Source organism: Heterocephalus glaber, unplaced genomic scaffold, assembly GCF_053883595.1.
Source record: "Heterocephalus glaber isolate CG9 unplaced genomic scaffold, H.glaber_assembly_v1.0 deba00000546, whole genome shotgun sequence".
Classification (NCBI taxonomy): domain Eukaryota; kingdom Metazoa; phylum Chordata; class Mammalia; order Rodentia; family Bathyergidae; genus Heterocephalus; species Heterocephalus glaber.
Genome location: NW_028258147.1, coordinates 12,549,761 through 12,570,221, shown reverse-complemented (window position 1 = coordinate 12,570,221; position 20,461 = coordinate 12,549,761). Strand labels below are relative to the sequence as shown.

General features: G+C 34.8%; 1 protein-coding gene across 4 annotated transcripts in view; it reads right to left on the bottom strand.

The window, feature by feature from the left end:
• The window catches only part of Slc13a1 (solute carrier family 13 member 1), an 80,982-nt gene that overhangs the window by 42,818 nt on the left and 17,703 nt on the right, over positions 1 to 20,461 (bottom strand). For 2 of the 4 annotated variants that reach the window (XM_087204581.1, XM_087204583.1), the window contains exons 2-7: positions 18,485 to 18,613; positions 12,012 to 12,148; positions 9,503 to 9,690; positions 8,894 to 8,951; positions 8,764 to 8,812; positions 5,669 to 5,713 (exon numbers count right to left, since the gene is read on the bottom strand). In XM_087204581.1, coding sequence (XP_087060707.1) covers positions 5,669 to 5,713; positions 8,764 to 8,812; positions 8,894 to 8,951; positions 9,503 to 9,690; positions 12,012 to 12,148; positions 18,485 to 18,613 — 606 coding nt within the window. The remainder of the gene's footprint in view (positions 1 to 5,668; positions 5,714 to 8,763; positions 8,813 to 8,893; positions 8,952 to 9,502; positions 9,691 to 12,011; positions 12,149 to 18,484; positions 18,614 to 20,461) is intronic. The other 2 variants (XM_087204582.1, XM_087204584.1) reach the window with 1 other exon arrangement.

Sequence of the window (20,461 nt, the reverse complement as noted above, 5' to 3'; positions counted from 1 at the left end):
TCTAGAAACTGTTACGTTCAGTTTCTTAAGTCAGGATGCAATATATACCATTTTATTCATTTTATTACTCCAAAATGTTCAATTACATTTTAATCTGTGTGTATATATATATACATATATATATGTATATATATATCTATATATAATATGTATATATAGATATATATATATATCTCAAATATTTCATGGTCAAAATATAGGAAAAACAATTTGAAGCCAAAATAAGTGTATTCTTGTTTTAAGGAATACCTCTGGAAGATGCACAGAAAAAACATTGCTGAGGTTTGCAAGAAACAAAATATAGTAGTCAACTAAGTTACATAGTATGGGAAGTTTATGGAACAGCTAGATTAAAGTATGGATGCTTCTAATGTAGCTGAGCCTATGCTATTTGTGAGATAATATATTAATAACATAGAATGTGAACAACTGATTTGTATAAATCATAAAATGAGAGATATGTTGGAGAAAAGATATCTTCAACGTTCAATACAGTATTTTTTAATAACAAAATGTTTTGTGGAAACTTAATGAAGTATATCCATGCATGGAGCTAGGACTTGAACTTCAAGCAAAATAAAAAATCAGAAGTGAAGTCATATTGACATGCCCAACTATTAATACCCAACTATTATAAACATTTTCAATAAACCACAGAATGTACATGAGTGAAAGGAGAAATCTGAGTTATGGCTGAGAAGCAGTGTAATTCCTTTTGCTTCCATTTTCACCCAGTCTAGGGAAAGGGAACAGAAATCAAGGACAAGAAACTTTTGTTCAAAGTAACTCTAAATCCAATGTGAAGTTCTGTACCTTTTTCATATTTGGTCTAGGGGCTAGAATTGCAATATTTTAGGGGTTGGAATAGCAATATTCTAGAATTTCTATTTGTTTATTTGTCAGGACTAATATTTCTACTTCCTAATATTAAGAATATATTTACTACTGCACTTAGAGTACTTTTGAATTTTTAGAGAATATGAAAAAAATGTCATGTAGAATTTTATTTTTGGCAGTAAGTATTTTCATGCATAAACTAAACACTTAATAAAAAGCAAGATGCAATTTGTTCAAGGATATTTTTCCTTGAACTTTTCTAAGAAACAACAAATTATATTTAATGGCTGAAAAACAATTATCTCAGATTTTTTATTAAGAGCCAATTTTTAAATTTCTTTCATTTAAAGGTGCTTGAAGGCTTAGAAATTGAGCTAGTATAAGACTCTGGGGGGAACCCAGAAGGAAGCTCCCCTGCTGCCATTCCAAGCTCCTAGGGCAGAGAAGCTGAGCCCTTCCCAGCACCCGGAAGGAAGCTCCCCTGCCACCATCCCAAGCTCCTAGGGCAGAGAAGCTGAGCCGGTCCCAGAACCCAGAAGGAAGCTCCCCCACCATCATCCCAAGCTCCTAGGGCAGAGAAGCTGAGCCGCGCGGGCACCAGAAGCACCACCCACCCCCGTGGAAATGAGAAGACTTGTAAACAAGTCCCAGAAATAGACTTCTGGATCACCTACAGCAACCCCAAAGGGAAATGAGATGGAACAATCTGATACTCAACCACCTGGACTCTCTGAACTGGCAACAAAAGGGGATCTGGAAAAACGAAATCAGAAATAATTACTCAGATAACAGCAAAGATTTTGCTCATGGTGCAAGACATGACTAATAAATCTAGAGAGGACACAGATAAAAAAATAGAGGATCTGAGGAACATGATGGAATCCCAACACAGGAAACAAATGGAATCCATAAAACAGCTGCAAACAGATTTCAAAGAGATTAAAAACTCCATTGAAAGTCTGCGCAGCAGAATGAACCAATGTGAGGACAGAATTTCAGACATAGAAGAAAAGATGGCAATTAGTGACCAGGAAAAGAAAAATTGCTTTAAAATTGTAAAGGAACACGAGAAATCAATCCAGCAGTTGCTAGACGATGCAAAAAAGAACATAAGACTGATTAGAGTTAATGAAGAAACAGGAGAGAGTGCAGATGACATAAAAAAAACCTGTTCACAGAAGTGATGGCAGAAAACTTCCCAAGCAGGGGAAAAGAACTTGACATACAGATAAGGGAGGCATATAGGATTCCAAATAGCCTTGATCAAAAAAAAATCTACACATAGGCAAATAATAGTTAGGATTCCAGAAATCCAACAGAAGAAGAAAATTCTACAAGCAGTTAGAGAAAAGAAACAAATCACATACAAAGGAAAGCCCATCAGAATCACAGCAGACTTCTCAAGGCAAACCCTCAAGGCAAGAAGAGCTTGGAGTGATGTATTTCAAGCCCTAAAGGAAAACAGCCTCCAACCCAGATTGATGTACCCTGCAAAACTATCTTTCAAAATTGATGGAGAAATAAGATACTTTCATGATAAAGAGCACCTCAGGAACTTCATGAATACCAAACCAGCACTCCAAAAAATTTTAGACAATACCCTAGGAAAAGACAATGAGGATCACAACCCCAGGAAGCCCAGCAGAATGAATCCATTGGGTGTGACAAATTAAACCCAAAGGGGGAGAATCCAACAAAAAGAAAAAGTCATGACAAGGCTTTTAAAACTTTGAACTTCATCTCCCTAATGAGTGTATAATTCAATCTTGTTATTGTACTGATTAGTATTTTTCTGATCTAGAGTTGCACACATTTCCTTGTGCTGTACTGGCTATTTATCATCTTCTTATGTCTACATTTTAATTGGGTTGTCTATTAATGAGCTCTAAGAATTCTTTATATATTCTGCCCATAGGTTATATGCATTGTAAAAATGGTCTGTTTAAGGACTACTTTTCATTTTAATAATGTCATTTAAAGTTCTAAATTTTGATGGAATCTCATTTATCAATTTTTTTTTCTTTTATACATCATATCTTTTGTATACTAGGTAGTTCTTGCCTACCCTGAATTCATAAACATTTTCCCTTATAATTTCTTCTTAAAGTTTTATACTTTTAGGCTTTCATATTTAAGTTCATAGATCCCTTCAAGTTATTTTTATGTATGGAAATAAAGGGTTGATGTTAGTTTTTTATATACGGATACCAAGTGTTCTAGTGCCATTTTCTGAAAACACTATCTTTTCCTTGGCTCTTGGATTGAGTTTATATTCTATAAAATGCTAATGTTAAATAATCTTTCAAAACTCAGTGGACCATATATGTGTGGTTCTATTTCTAGATTTTCTGTTTTATTCCAATGATCTACATGTCTTTCCTTACACCAACACTGCCTTGATTACTGTAGCTTTAGAAGAAGTCTTAAAATTAGGTACTAAAAGTCTTCCAACACTGTTTTTGTTTTTGTTTTTTTTAACTTTTCTAGGTCCTTTGTACTCCTACATAACTTTTAAATTTCAGTATGCAATTCTTCATTTACAGCAAGTATACACAGACCTGAATTTTTATATATACCTTGTGTTTTCTAATCCTGCGAAATTGAAATACAAGTTCTAGGGACTCCTAGAGGTTTCTTAATATTTTCTCTGTAGATGATCATTTCATCTACATATAAAGATTTTGCTTCTACCTTGCCAATCCTATCCTAATTGTGTCATTTTATTGCCAGACTATTTTGGTGGGGACTAGGTTTCAAAGTTTAATGGACAGATAAAGAGTAAGCATATCTGCCCTTGTTCCCCACTTTAAGGAGAAAGCATTGTATCTTCTCCATTCATATAAGGCATTCTCACTGGAAATATGGAGTACATGTCTTTAATCTGTTGAGAAGGTTCTGTTCTACTTATGGCCTCCTGACAGATTTTACCATGAACAGCTGTAGAATTTAGTCCAATACTTTTTCTCCAACTAGTGACAGGATCATATGGCTTTTTCCTTTCCTCTCTTAAAATGATGACTTTTGGGGGTGGATCTTCCAATGCTGAGCCAACACTGCCATCCCTATAACAAAACCACTTTCTACATACTGCCAGATCTGACTTCTAATAGTTTGTTTTGTTAAACAAATTTCTATCTATGTTCATACTTTTTTCTTCTATTATCTTTATCCAGTTTTAGGATTAGCACAATGTTGAGTTCCTAAAATGAGGGGAGAAGTGTTCCTTCTTTTTTCTGCTTTAATTGTTTGATATAATTTATCAGTTAAAATGTATATGAGCCTGCTGTTGTCATATAGGTAGGTTTTCAAGTTAGGAATATACTTTCTTTAATAGGTGCTATTCAAATTTTATATTTCTTCCAGAGTTAGTTTCATTAATTTGTCTTCCAAGTTACTTCTTAGAAGTTGTCAAATTTATTTCAAATCGGATTTTTGAAATATGCTTTCTACATCCTTTCAAATTCTGTAAAATCTGTGGTAATGTCTCCTAGATCTTGATATTGTAATTTTAAAAATGTATAATTGATATTGTGTAACAGGAAGTAAAGATCTAATGGAGCAGGGAAAGTGGGAGGGGTAGGGGAAAGGAAAACAGGGAAAAGAAAAAATATTACAAAAGGGAAAAATGGAAACAAAATCTTTGCAAGTAGGGAAGGGTGGAGGGGTTGAAGGGAGGGCAGGGGAAGGGGGAAAAAAAAGAACCAAGATACTCATGTAATGGTATAAGATCCCAATGATGAATGTAACTGTACTTTATACCAAAAATGTACCAATAAACTTAATGGGGAAAAAAAAGACTCTGGGGTGTCTCTTTAAATAATACCAATACTGAGAATGGATGGAAAGAACTAGCAACTTGATTCCCCCTTTGGAATCTACAAATTGATTTTGGACATTTGGAACTCACTTATCATGGAAACTGTATGATTCAGAATTGGTCTCCCAGCTGCCCCACTGACAAAATAAATTCCCCTATGTACTGTCAATGTTTTTGGGGGTCATTTCTTTTTTTCTCCTAGTTCTTTTTCTTCTCTAAAAATATTTCAGCTATGTTCAGAGAATAGGGTAGGACTGAAGAGCTACACACCTACAAATCACTTTTACTCTAGGTACAGGTAGGAAGCCATTAATATTTAGGTCATGGCCTAGAACGAGAGACAAACTTGGTGAGTCACAAAAGCATCTGTTTATTTAGGTATGCAGCATAGGAATGTGACTCTTGGATATGAATACTCCTACATCAGTTCCTGGAATCTGAGGCCCTGCTGAATATCCACTGTCTCCAACACCAGCATATGATTATAAACTCGAGCAAAAGCAGCCGCTGCAGCAGCAAAATGATCATTCTTATCATCTAGATGAGAACTTTGTAGTTCTATTAAGAATTTTAGGGCTGATAAATTTTAGCTCCAAAAGATTTTTTTTTATCTTTCCACTCAAACTGAAATTAATCTGACCCACCATTTTATACTTTTATCTATTTGCTTCACTTCTTATCATAATTTATATATTACATGAATTATTTTAATCTGATCTTAATTATTTGAGAAAATTTACTAACAAAGTATTTGCTTACAAAATATTTATAAATATTACATGATAGTCACCATTTCAGGTATTTAAGATATGTAGTAAACGGATAAAAATTTCAACCTCGATAGATCTTACATTTTAGTGAAAGAAACAGACACTAAACTAAACTGAAGTTTCCTTTAGTGAAAGGAAACTACACTAAACTAAGTGTAGATGGGAAGGGAATGTGGAGATGGAGAAAGACAAGAGAGGGGAGGGGAAGAAGTTAAAAGGATCAACATACTGTATGTATACGTACCGATTCCCCACGATGAGTGTATGTATTATGCACCACAAACACATACTGATTTAAAAAAGGGAAAAACATAAAATTATATTTTGAAAAATGGTCTTGCTAAGTTGACCAGGCTAGCTTGATCCTTGCAATCACCTCACCTTAGTCTACAGAGTATCTGGGGTTACAGGCATACCATATCTGGGTAAATGTTTATGTCTTAACCAACAGTATTACTAGTATAAATTCACAATTTATTTTATGAGTAATTCTTAATTTTCTTCTATTTCTTGGGAACTTTCTGCCTATTACACAATGAACTTTACATGGAACAGTGTGTATGTTTCCTCTGGAAACAAATTTTATAATTTCTTAGTAATAAAAATGAAGTAAGCTAATTGATCATCTGTTTCACTGTATTAGTGAAAATTTTAATTAGAATGAGGAAAATTCCTTAACTTTGTACTAAACAAATGGTGATGCAAATGAATAGATGAGTAGTCATTTTCATTAGAAATCAATTTGGAGGGCAGGAACATGGCAAAATGGTGTAAATTATCAAAAAAAATCCAAGTCCTTTAAATTTTCCTTCTCTTCTTGAAATTTACTTTAAGCCACATTTCCTTAAATGGGAGAAATATTTAGATTTTTTGGCCTGTAGGTCGAATTCAAAGGTAAACTACTCAGGATTTATTTTAATTTAATAGCTTAACCTATGTACTTCAAGAAGAAAGAAAAAGACCTAACATTATGCATGTAAATTTGCTTTCAGTTTTATACAGGCAGATAAGGTAGACACAGATTCTTTCATGCAATTGGTTATTGTTAAATTATGTAGTGCCAACTAGCAAAGAATAGGTGCAGTTCATTAAGATCATGACATAAACTGTACATATCTATTCCTATAAGATATAATTGTTAAAAATCAAAATATATCTTAAGTGTACAACATACAAAATAAGGCTTTCGTGACATCTCATAAAAATTTTTCTACAGCAAAAAGATCTCTTCATTTTTCTTTATATAAAGCTAAATTTTTAAGTGTTGTGTTCTAGAAAGACCATAGAACCAATGCTCAAGGCCTTGATCTCTTTTTCCTAAACTAACGTGTTAATCTTTGCTATCTAACATGCACCCAAATTATTTTACTTTTCTCCTTAGAAAAGTTATTCTTCCCTTTGTGTTTTCTGCCTCAATCCATTGTACCCCAGTCTACCTTTACCTAGTTGAGAGCAGTACAACTGCCTCCTGTGCTTCTCTCTCTCTCTCTCTCTCATCCTCAATGTCTGATTAATCAGAAAGCTCAGTTAGATCCAGGTCCTCTTGCCCTTCATGTTGTCACCACACTAAGCTTCCCACAGGCAGAACTCACCATGCTGCCCATCAGGTTCAAGGCTCTCTATTTCCCCAAAATGGGCTCTGAGTTCCTTTGCCTCTTGTGAAGAGCTGTCCCTAACTGGCCTAATCTAGCCATCGTTTCACTCACCACTAGCACCTATGCTGAGGAAGATGTGTCCTGAAGCCCTTCTCTTTACAGAGTTGGATCTTTGAGTGAATTGTCCTCTCTATGCTGTTTTCACTCTCTGCATTCACTCATTTATTAACTGATAAAGTTTAATGTCCTTTGCAAACTTAATCTGTGTCACACAGGGGAATGTGCTAGGGTCTACAACAGAGCAAAAATACACATGCCCCCATACTCATGGAGTTTGCACTCCTCTGCTTACACATATGTACTATCTTCTTTCCAGACTCAGTGTCTACATCAGACTCCCTCCTAACAATCTGCCCCGATCACATTCATTGCTCTAGATTGTGGAAGAGTTGGCCTTGGTTCATGCCTTTGTTTGGGTATTTGTGTCAGACTTCTTTTATTTTTTAAGTCTACATTCCTTACTAGATGCTATGCTGCTTCCAATAAACAGTAGGTCTTTTCCTCAATAGACCTTCCCACTATGCTGAGACAGAATTGGATATCAAAGCAATCTGAATGGCTTGACTAAAAATTTAGGCATTGTGACGAAAGACTAGCTTTCTAAAGATGTCCACAAGAAAGTACTGAGTGTGTGTGCATTCTTTCTGTATAAGCATGCCATTTTTCACCAGTATTTAAAGTTCATTTCTAATGTATTTTTCCATAATATCCCCAGCCTTACTGTTGATTTTCATTGTTTTAAGAGAATGACTTTTATCCGTAATGATAATTGAAAGAGATCAAATGTATGTGTACATACATAAAATATAAAAAAAATTTTTAAAATTCTTACTGTATATGTTGTTAATGGCTTAAACTATTTTAGTATTTATCTTAGTGTTTATTTTCTTTTGCATAGAAATTGCTCTTGCTACAAAGATTTCTGTAAACAACAAATATTCTTTTGCCTATTGAGTTGTATGCTAATGCCTGACAGCCTAAGGAAGGAACATATGCTCTATTCTCATATCCTTAATGTCATGGTTACTGGAGGACTATTTCTATGCAGGATTATTTTTCAATGGTCTTGAGATATATTTCTCCCAGTGTGACCTGGTATAGTATTTTTATATTGATTTATTCTGGGGAAATAAATTATATAGGATAGTTTACAAAAGTCCCCTTCCTTCCTTTAATATCTCGATGGCTACAACAACTTTTTGCCTGTATTTGACAGAAGCAACTCATGAATTTCATATTGAATTTTTAGTGACAGTGGAAACAATAAAGTTACATGATCACTTATAATTATATGATAGGAGTTGCTCTCAGTTTATAACCTGGAAGAAATGAAAATGCTCCTAATGAAAATTAGGCTATTAGGTCAGCAAGGTTTTGATAAAAAAGAAAAAGTATTCAGAGATGAAAATTATATTTCTTAAGCTACATTGCTTCACTGCCATCACCATGATCTAATAAAAGGAGAAAATAAGGACAATAATTTTTAGACCCTAAAATGGTTCCTATCTAGAGTTCAGCTCATTCATGAAGGCTCATCAAACCATTAGACTACACTTTGACTTATTCCAGCAAAGTCATTTTTAGACAAAAAGCAAGTAATATATCTTAAAATGCAGATGCATCCAACTACAGCTCTAATATGATTTCACATATAACTATTTAGAAAGAATCAAACTTAATGTACCTTTTGGATCTCCATCTTGGTTGAAATGTCCCCTGTATTACTACTGTACCTGCAAAATAAATTGATCCAGTTTATAATTTTATTAAAATGTAATTTGAGAAATTTTAAGTAAAATGTCAGTATTCTTTACCCTGGAACTGGCTTTGTTTTCTCTTTCTTCTCCTTTGTTTCTTGTCCCATAGAAGTTTCTGCAAAACATTAAATAAAATAAAAACAATTTAAATAAGAGGTTAGCACTTTGCTTGTGTGTATGTTTGTATGAGAAATGGAACTATTTCTAGGAATTAAAAATAAATTCAACTTGTATTGATATAGCTTTCATCTCACAAAGTATTTTATAAGTACTAACTTCCCCACCAACACTTTTCATTGGATCAGAGCAACCAGAATTAAATAGGGAAATCTGATGCTATATTCAAATACAATGTAGGAATTAAAGATTACCAGTATTATGTAAGAAAGTCACTTTAGGACAGAAAGAATAACCTGGAAGTCTACTTATAAAGGCCCAAGAGTGTTCCATCAGACTGGCTAGAGGGTAGAAAAGACATTCTTCTTCTTTTTACCAGAAATATAAATTCAAGAGTTAATTTAAGATAACACATTTGTATAATATAATTCCTTTATGTAGATACTGGGAACTATAGAAAGTTCAAATTCTTATCATTCATATGTGAACAGTTTATGCCTAATTGTCCAAAGGGCTAGACCATACTGTGGTCATATCAACACATGATACCATCAATATCCAGGCCGACGTTGGCAGCTTCATTGATATAAGTCATCTGATTGGCCTCAACCTCTGCTTCAGCACTGATGATCTGCTGTGACACAGCTTCCACGATGGGCATCACCATGGCAGCTGTAGAGGTGTTGCTGAGCCACATAGATAAGAAGGCAGTAGTGCTCATGAATCCCAAGGTCAGCCTGAAATGTGAGAGGCTTTAGTGCAGACTTGGTACTCTCTATCTTAGGAAGCTCTGTATTATCTAGTAGTAAAAAATATTGTCTGTAACTTGGTAATTAAGTTTTTCAAAACACAGAAGGTTAAGGTTCAGCCCAGATGGTGAACTCTGAGCACAAACATAGCCATGTAGAAATCAAAGTAACACATGTAAAAGTAGAGTTAATAAGGGATCTGTCTCCTAGGAACCATAAGAATTGTCTCTCCCAAAACAGAAAAAGGATGAATGCATATCAAACTGAAAAGTGATGTATAACAGCTTATAAAACTACACTAATACTTGAATTCTCTCTAGCCTCAGAAACAGGTAAGATGAAGGTTCAAACAACTTTTAAATTTAGTCTCTTAATTTTTATTTCCTTTTGGTTATATCTGTGTATTAGATGTGTACCAAGAAGACATGAGAACAAGAAGAGATTAAAATTTATAAATCTTCTTTTTACTCCTTTATTCTTCTGGTCCAATATATGGTGGGTGAAGAAAGTGATGAAAATCACTTGCTAAAATGAAGTTTCAAAATTTTCTGTAGATTCTACTATTTATACTGTCTTAAATCTGACATTCCTTCTTGTCAAGAATTGTATTTATTTATTACATTGTCTTCTGTTAATAGTAGAGTATTTTGTCTTTAAAAATAGCATATATGAGATTTTAGGATTTTAAACTACGTCTGTAAACTTTCAAAATAACACTTGGTAAAAAGCATGATTTCTTTGGAGCAGCAGACCCCAAAAAATCATTCAGGACCTGTTTATAAAATTCTCAAACTCTTTTATTAAAATAAATTTTCAAGAATAACTCCACCCTATGTTTCAAATTCAGGTATAGTTTATATTTCCTTTGTGTGAAACAAAGTAAAAGAAAATGCTTAGAGATCTATTTCAACAAGTATTGATTCAACAATAGTATAGTAATAATAATAATGATAGAAATAATTTTAACTTGTATCTGTAAAATGTGAAATCTTCCTATTAAAAAGAGTGGGATTAGCTGGGCATTGTGGCACATGCCTGTAATCCCATATTTTGGGAGGTTAAGGCAGGAAGATCACAAGTTAAAGCCCAGCTTGGGCACTTTAGTAACTTGTCTCAGAAATAAATAAAAATTAAAAAGTCTGGAGATGTAGTTCAGTGCTAAGGACCTGGGCTCAATCTCCAATACTGCAAAACAAAACAAAACAAAACAACATAAAAGTGGGATCAGATACAGCTTCTGTCTAGTGAAAATGCCTAAAGCTGGCAAGCCATTTGGTGGCATACTGAACAGTACTCCTCCTCTACTGTGCAGTGTTATTCCCTCCCCTGGGGCACTGGTCTTATGGTCAAGGAAAGTATACATTTCTATAACACAGAGGGACACTGAGTACTGTTTCATTTTAAGAGTAAAGTGCCTTAAACACATGTATTATAAAAATTTTTAAGTAATGTTTTTTTCTGAATTTGTCAAGGATGAGTCATGTATATTATGTATAATTTAGCAAAATAATTTTTTCTATCAATGATAGGTGCTGATGGGACTAAGCCCTAGAATTATGCAATAGAAGTCAATAAATTTTTTTTTATTTTCCAGAGAAACATGAGAAGGGAAAAACCACCTAAGGCTTTAAAGCAAAATATTATGCAAATGATTATGAAACTGGAAATTTTCTTTAGCTTACATTCATGCTATTAAATAGTATTTGGAATAAAACCAAAATATTCCATGAATTTAATGAAAAAAGGATTTATTTCAATCAGTCAAATGAATGATTTTGCATTCTACAGATGAAAGTTCTTAGTTGATTGTTTCACTTTCCAACAGTTAATTTAAAAAGAAAAATGTTCACCTTGAAATTTTTTGCACACATTTGTATTTTGTCAGTTATGCCTTTGTCTTTATTTCATAGCATCCTCCTTGTTGATAAAGGATGTTCTCAAACAACTTTTGAATATGTAATCACCAAATAAACAAGATAGGAATGAAATTTACTCTGAAGTCTATCATTTTTGTCTGTTGAGGTTCAAGGCTTCTCTCATCTTTGAGTGGAATGGTACATTAAAAGTGAGAGAGTTGTGTGTATTTATTTTACTCTCCCTGTAATTAGACATGCAGTGAAAGGAAAATTGTTTTATCCTACAGCTTGAGTATACTTGATGTCACTTTCATATTTACAGAAGAAGAAAAAGTCGTGAATTATGCTGGTGTACAAGTGACTCCCTGGACAGCATTACTCATTTGGCTATTTTCTCTGAACAAAAATGGTCTTCAGAATGTAAACTGGAAGCAGGAAATAAACAGTACTTACCATGCTGGGTTCACACCCACCATCATCACCATCCTGAGAGCAATCCTCTTGTGCAAATTCCATTTTTCTGTTGATGTTGCTAAACAGATAACTCCAATCAACAGCAGGTGAAAATCTTTGAAATAAGTAGATGCCACCTGAATTCACAATTAAACCCATAATTATTCATGTTGAGGGGGATGCACGAGAAAGTCATAATTAGACTGTCCTTTGACCTTTGATTACATTATCTTTCCATTTTGTTGAGAAACATGTAGATGTGTCTGAATACAAATGAAAATATGTTCTATATTCTTATCCAGGAATAGTACTATTCACGGCAGGAATAAAAGAGTACTCAGGATACTGGATTTGAGTAACTTCAGGAAAGTGCTGCTATGCCTTAACTTCTCCATCCATAAACTAACGTTATTTTTAATAGTCTGTGGCAGAGTAGCAATAACAGATTTGGCAACGTCCTGAATCAAATTTTGAAGGGAGGATGTGTCTCATTTATCCTTACATTTATGGACTTAATACATGCTCAGCATATATGCATTCAATAGATTTTTAATTAATAGATCTTGACTAGAGAAGCTTAGAAGTTATTAGACAAGGAAAACTGAGTAAATAAAGAAGCCTATAAATTATCTTAGATATATAAGAGAGACCTCCTTCAAAGTGGGATTGAAATAAGCAGCAGCTTTTTCCTAGGTAATTTGTTTATTTGTTTTTTACAAGATATAGTATTCAAGTTGACTTTTAAAAGATAAATAGATATTTGAGTTATCCTCTGACCTTATTTCTTTTGCAATTTTGACCATGGAAATAAAACTCACTGACTGCTATGGTCTGAATGATGGTGCTCCCCGCTGCCAAAAAAAACCCCCTTCATTCTTTGAAATCTAACACAAACCTAATACTGTCTCCACTCTCTTATAAAAGAAACTTAAAGGAGCTCCTTTGCCTCTTTCGCCACATGAAGATGCAGCAACAGCGTAATATCTACACCATAGAAAGTGAGCTCTTATGAACACCATATCTACTGGTATCTTGATCTTGAACTTCCAAGAACTATGAACACTGTATTTCTGTTGTTTGCAAATTACCCATTTTAATACATTCATTTTAATAGCCTGAGTAGACTAAGCCACTGACCTCATTTTACCAAGACTATGAAGATTAAATGAGTTCAAATGTAGAATTACTTTAAAATTGCAAACAACTCAGAAAGAAGCTATTATAGTAGTCCATGTTTATCAAGGGTTTCACTTTCTGTGGTTTCAGTTACCCACAATCAACTGTGGTCAAAACATATTAAGTGAAAAATATAGTTGTAAACAATTTAATTATGTCATGCCATTGTGTGTGGCATGATAAAATCTCATGCTTAGGATGTGAACTGTCCCTTTGTCCAGTGTATCCATGGTGTATACACCACCCGCATATTAACCACTTACATAGCAGCTTTCTCAGTTACCACATCAGCTGCTATAGTGTCATAGAACTTGTGTTCAAGTAATCCTTAGTTTACTTAATAGTGGCCTCAAACCACAGGAGTGCTAATTCAAAAAAAGGTACCAGGGCATAAAACATGGAAGGACAGATTAACTGTGGAACTATATAGTAACATACAGGGCAACTAGGAGAAAAAAACATAGTTCAAATAAGGCCCAGTACTGTCTGCAGCTCTAGGCGTGGACCAGAGTCTTGGGACATACCCCTTGCAGGTAAGAGGAATCTACTATATTAGTAAGTTATTTAAATACAGGAATAAATAATTCGGGGTCTTTAGATGTTCCTGCTATGATCTGTTTAAGTTATGTGAGGAATTAGACCTTGTACAAAGGGTACAGAGGATAAGTATTCTAGACTTTCCGAGCAGCATTGTCTCTGTCACACCCAATTCTGAGAGAAGCCTAGATTAGTAAAGTATATCTGTGAGTGTGTCTAGGTGGGCCATGGGGGTGGTACTTTGAGAATTACATCTAGTTCAAGGTTCCTCCCTCTCTGCCTTTACCTGTTTCTACTTCCTGGGTGCCATGAAGTGACCATCATGTTTCATTATGATCTTCTGCCATGACATTTTGGAATTGGAGCCAGCTGAACATTGACTGAAACCTTAGAAATAGTACTAAAATGAACCTTTTTTTTATGTTGGATATGTAGATACTTTGTTCCAGCAATGGAAATAACGAATGGATAGCCTAGTTGTCTAGTGGGGTAATGGAAGAAGGTGCTGCTGTTGGTTGTAAATGACACTGATAAAAATAACTATTTTTAAACATATTGATATATCAAACAAAATTTATAATGAGACTTGAAATCTACCTGCAAGATCAAGATATTTATATTACTGTCTCCAAATGAGATTTCATCAAAACACATGGACTTTTGAAATCAGAGCACTGGGGTTAGTTATATAATTCACCGGTTGAGTAACCTTTGTACAAATCAATAAGAAGTTGTAAAACTTGAGTATACCTTACATTAAGTTTGTGAATTAAATGAGATAAAGTTTCTGAAAAGGTCATTTGTAATTTATAATGCATATGATTATAAAAACACTTTCAAAGTTTTTACATCAGATGTTTTGTGAAATCTAACTACCAAGTTTCTAGTTTTTACATTAACTGACTCATCAGCAGATTTAATAATTACAATCTTGCTTCATCCATAAAACATTTTCTTCACATGGATTTCAGGGCCCTACACATTTCTAGTTTTTCTCCTTCCTTATTAACCTGCTCGTCTTAATCTCCTTGGCTAGTACTTTCTCTTCTCACTAACTTAGTAATGTTGCAGTTATCCAGAGCTCTGTTCTTTGTACTCTATCTTCACTCATTCCTCAAGTGTTTTCAGGTCTCAAGGCTTTAAACACCATCAATGTACTGATGTCTGCAAGAGCTAATATTTCCAGATCAGCCATCTCTCCTGAACTCTGGACTATCCATCAGGTATATCTACCTGCTTAGTCAATATCTTCACTTGTCCAATAGGTTTTTAAAACTCGTCCAGCACTGTACTCTAGGTGTTAGCATTCCTCTTACAATAAACCTACCCTGACCATAATTTTTTTTGTATTTTAATTGATGGCAACTCCATTTTTCCAGTTGGCAGATCAAAGGGCTAAGAAGCATCATCAAATATCTTCTCAGTCATATGCCACATCCAATCAGTCAGGAAAGCTCATTGGTTTTATCTTCAAAATTTATCAACAACACATTCAGTATCTTTTTTACTGTTCTGGTCTGGATTTTCACTGTCTCTCACTTGGATTGCAATTATCTTTTTTCCTACCTAGTTTCTCAATATAGTAGCTCGAGTTATTCTTTTAAAATCAAAGTCAGATCAATTGCATCTCTCTTCTGCCCAAAACTCTCCCAAGGGTTCCACTTCATTAAGAGCTAAAAATTTTGCAAGAGCCTATTTTGGCCCCACATGGCCCATGCACCCTTACATTACCTTCATGATATTATCTTCTGTCACCGTTGATTTATCACCCTGCTCCAGTCACACTGCAGATCTGGACCTGCCATAAGGCCTTTGCACTGGGTGTTCCCCTTTCTGCAGATGTCACTTTCCAGATATTCAAATGGATAACTTCCTCTTCTCCTGTAAATCTTTGTTCAGGTATCACCATCTCAAAGAGGTCTAACCTGACCAACAGCTACCCTCCCCAATCCCCATTAAACCTTTTTCATAGCATAGCATCAATCACCTTTCTAACTCACTATTTAATGTTTTGGTTTCTTTAGGAAGATTGGACATCTTTGTGTCTTTTTAATTCATTGATGTTTTTCCAAATGTGCAGCAGGTCCTATCATATTAAATATTTACTGAATGACTGAACAAGTACATAAAGTAAGATCTATATATATACAAGTGTGAACATTTTCACATATATATAACTTATAAATAACATTTTTGATAATAATATAGATTACCAACATTTGTTATTAACATTTATTATTAATGTTGAATAATAATAATATTGATCATTTGAAATATCAAATTGGGTACATTCTAAATGCTTAGTGTTTCAAGTTTAATTCAACATACATGGGAAAATTTCAATTGTTGTTATTCTTCAAGTGCAGTAATGTGTTCAGCAAAATATAAGCATTTTGCCTTGGCTTCATTAATAGGTAAAGGAAGGTTAGAACTATTGTGACCAAAAAAAGAGGTACTTAGGACCCTGAATTGAGATGAGTGTATTTATAATGCATTGTAGTATTCAATGACAGGTTTGTTATTCAGAGATGCTGCAGTAGGTTAGAATAATGATTTAATCTCGAAATTGTGAATATTAAAACACATAATAATGCTATACTATTGTTCATATCAATGTTTCACATTATATTATTTAATTTGTGACAAAAATTCTTGAGTTTTGTGGCTTTATCAAGTCTCACCTTTTGATGATAAAAGTTATTAGGTGACATGGTAAGAATCATCTAAGTAGGTAGGATAAATACTGGATTTTAAGCTTAGACCTTCGAACTAAATATCTAGCTTTTTTCAAAATATGCTGTACCTTTGGCAAGCTATTTGTGAGCTTTAAAGTCTAGTTGCCCTATTTGGGAAGAGGATGAAAAAACAAGAAAAGTTTTGTCTACTAAAAGTCCTAATCTAAGTGCTTTGAAGTCCTATGAAGTCCACTTAAGCTCCCTAGGTACAGAAATTCACATAAAGTACAAGACAAACTTTGGCTGAAACACTAGAGTGAAAATGATAATTTTTTTTTACCTTCTCAGTATTCTGAATGCTTATCAACAAATGATAATATTATTAGCTCAAATATATCAAGATTATACAATGTATCAGCATCTACATTCATTAACTCACTTAATTCTTAAATATTTTTGACAAACTAGCTAGTTCTGGAAAGGGAAAAAAGATGTTGCTGGTGATGGAATTGGAGGTAATGGATTTGAGTCTGTGGGTTGAGGATGGAAAATTGAGGTCTAGAAATCATAAAGACTGGAAATGGAACACATAAGAAGGAAATCATATTAATTTTTAAAATCCAAGCAACAGCATCATGAAAAAGAACAATGAAGAATCTTACATGCTAGGTACAATTTTAATTGATCAAAGTGATTGAATTTCAGATGGGGTTCAGTAAAGCTAAATTGATTGAAAGAATAAATTATTCAAAATGACATGATTTTCTTTGTGGTTTGTTGGACTTAAACGGTCAATGATAGCATCTGTTAGGGAGATACTGTGAGAAGATTCTGCCCCGGGTGAGGACTGATCTGAAAGGATGCCCCCCAAATGTTAAGAGTCTATGGCTATTAAATTAGTCAGATGCTGGTACCTCTGGGGATAGAGGCTTCTTGGGCAGGTATCTCCAGCAACAATCATACAAACACTATTGTCATCTACAGATTTGCTGTTTCAGTTAAGCACCCCTGTACCACAAAGAGGCAGTGTGTTGGAGAATTTAGGAAACTTAGATTCTTTATCACAAATTCCATGTCAATAGAATGTCAGCCTGGAGGTATCAGAAACTAAAGTACAGCCCTGGCTAGGCTTTCTTCCAAATCCATGTTATTTAGAGACAAGATTAGGAGACAAGGGTAAACGCAGCAAGAAAGAGGAGCAGAGGGGGTCAGAAAGGCAAAAAGGTTTGAGTTTCAAAACTGGGAAGAATGACATGACAATAAAGAAGGGAGCAGCTTCTCTCACAGAAAGAAGTGTAATCAAGAGTTAATTAAGAAAATTCTCCACCCATGTTAAAAATAGGTAAACCTCAAGAGAACACTGTTGCATCTATGCAGAAAAGTCCAAAGGTGATAAATTGCCCTGACTGGCAACTTGAAGTTGTCATTTTTCCTGAGAATGTTTCAGCTTGTTGTTCAGGCAGCCATTGTTTGCTGGGTGGCTGGAGGCTACATGGAGATAGATACTCTGGTTTCAGTCCATTTTTTGCTCTTAATGGGAAACTGAATCCATTTTCTTCCGATGGGTACCCTTAGATTGTATAAAGGTAAGAAATAGCTCTCAGCATGAATAAACTCCTCTCAGCAAGAACAAAATAGAAGTACACACAGAAGTTAATTTGGCTCTATCTTTTGAAATGGCAGGTTTCTGGAAAAGAAAACAGGGAAGCTTTTTCTTTATTAAAAATGAAAATTGTTTTTCCAACACTGTGAAACTAAAGCCTGGTGAATAGAAAAGTGTTATGTGGGATATTGAGATGTTTCTTTTGTTGGGAGAGAGGCATCGGTCACAGATGTCAACAAGAGGAGATGGGACACACATTTCTCCACAGAAACACATTACTCAAGAAATAACAGCCTGTGTGTTTTTTCCAGAAGGGGATACACATGCAGAAACCCAGAGGGAAGGAATGACTGGAAATTTGGCAGGCTTCTGGGGAAGTTGTACCAGCAGGATTACTGCTCCTTTAAAAACCAACTTTCTCAATGGAAATCACAGTACAAAACAAGGAATCTAACTTTGATAACTTTTGTGTGAGAACTTACATGCGTAGAAGGCAGGATCCCAAACATGGGGAACATTAATGCTGGCAGCAAAGCTGTTACTGACAGAGGCAAAGCCTCTGTCACCCAAAATATGGCAACAACAAAGAGTACGTAGGCACATTCTGCTTCCTAGAGAGAACAAAGGCAAAACACAAGGTCAAATAATGAGGATGGGGAAAATTATCGTTCAAATCACAACTATATTGGTTAAATGGAGCCATGTCATGTTGAGGAAGAAAGAAGCTCTGAAGTTCTCTGTATCTTTGAGTTGCCAGCAAGTAGTCACTTTTAGAGATTCCAAAAGACAATATTTAATGAACTTGAAAAACAAAAAAAGAAAAAAAAAAGCCAAGTTGCAGCCTTTCATCCTGGGGCAGGGGCCCTACCTTCCAATTTCTTGGTGCTAGCTTGGGTGGGACTCAGGCAGACCTGCCTTCCTGTCTTTCTAACCAAAAGGGGGAAATCAACCTGGTAGAAAAGTTTTGCTGTACTTTATCTCACAGGAAGGGCAATGATAGATTAAGTGCCATGGGAAAGCCAGCTTCTAAGTGACATGAACCTGGAGGTTCCGAACCTTCTGCTTTGCTTTTTGAGAAAGACTGCCGAGTTACTGGGGAGACACAGGGAGACTCAATAGGAAGGTGATTCTTAATAGAACCTGTTACTCTGTTTAGTATAAAGCTGTAGGCTTGTGTTTTAGGTCACTGATAAGAAGTAATTAAGACTTATTTTATGTGACTTACATAATTTTGATATAAAAATCACCTGGAATGTACTGTGATCGATAAAATTAGTATCTATTATATAACTTTGTTTTACTCCCACACTGCTTACTTTCTGCAAATTCTGAGTTGTATTTGAAAATTTACAAAAGCTGTCTGTTGGGTTTAATGAAGTCTTTTGTTTAAGCCTCATACAATTTCCAGCTCTGCTGTCTGCTTCACTTACCTCAGGCTGAGTCCTTTGTGCTTGGTGTTTACTCTCCCAACATCCCTACATCTCTGGTAGATTTCTAAGAGATCCTTAATAAGTCAGGACTGTGTCATATCTTTATTGTGCTATGTTTTTAAAGGAAAAAGAATAAAGTTGTTTTGATGTTGACAGTTTTTTACAGAGTCTGCCTCTATAGTCTCGACAAACAGTAAAACAGCAAAATGAAGCCGAGCCTTGACTATGTCTTCCTAAACTGCTCTAGAGAGAATTTGTGAATACTAGTTCAATTTAAAATGTCAGTGTAGAAGAAAGGCTGTGTATTTCCCTGCAATGAGAACCCATGGATAACCCATAATTTCTTCCTTACAATTTCTCGTTTTCTACCATACTTTGAGGAACCTGGGTTTCAAAGACAAACATGAACCTTTTCCTATCTGGCTCCCTAATTACGACCTACCAGTCTGCTGGTCCTACTTCTTCCCCTGTAATTTTACCTCTAACTCTCTCCCTGAGCCCACTCAACTCCTGTACCAGGCAAAGCTGTTCTGAAACCAAATCACTTCCCAAGAGTCCATTTTGACTTTGTCACTCCCTTGAGTAAAGCAGATTAAAGGGTTGGCCATCAGGACAACTACATGGAGCACCAATTTAGAAGTGTCTACTAGAACATCAGAGAAATAAAGAAAATGTATGCACTAGGTGAGTGTGCACTAGGTATGCACTAGGTCACTACATACAACCTTATGAGCTTAAGGGTTGGAATTTTATATCAACATGTGTCTTCTTTAGCTAGATAGCTACTTTAGCTTTATCTAATCTGCTCAGATGGGACACTTTTGGTGACAGAATAAAAAGCAAAATTCTAAGGATTGAATTATTAACTTGCATGGACTACTTTTCTACCTTAACAAGTCTAGCCCTGGCTAGAAACAGTCTAGAGTGGGTGACAATCAATTGTGTTTAAAAAACAATTTAAAAATTTCCTCTCGTATTTGTCACTTTTATTCTAACTATAATAAGATTTACCTCACTACTTCCCAACAT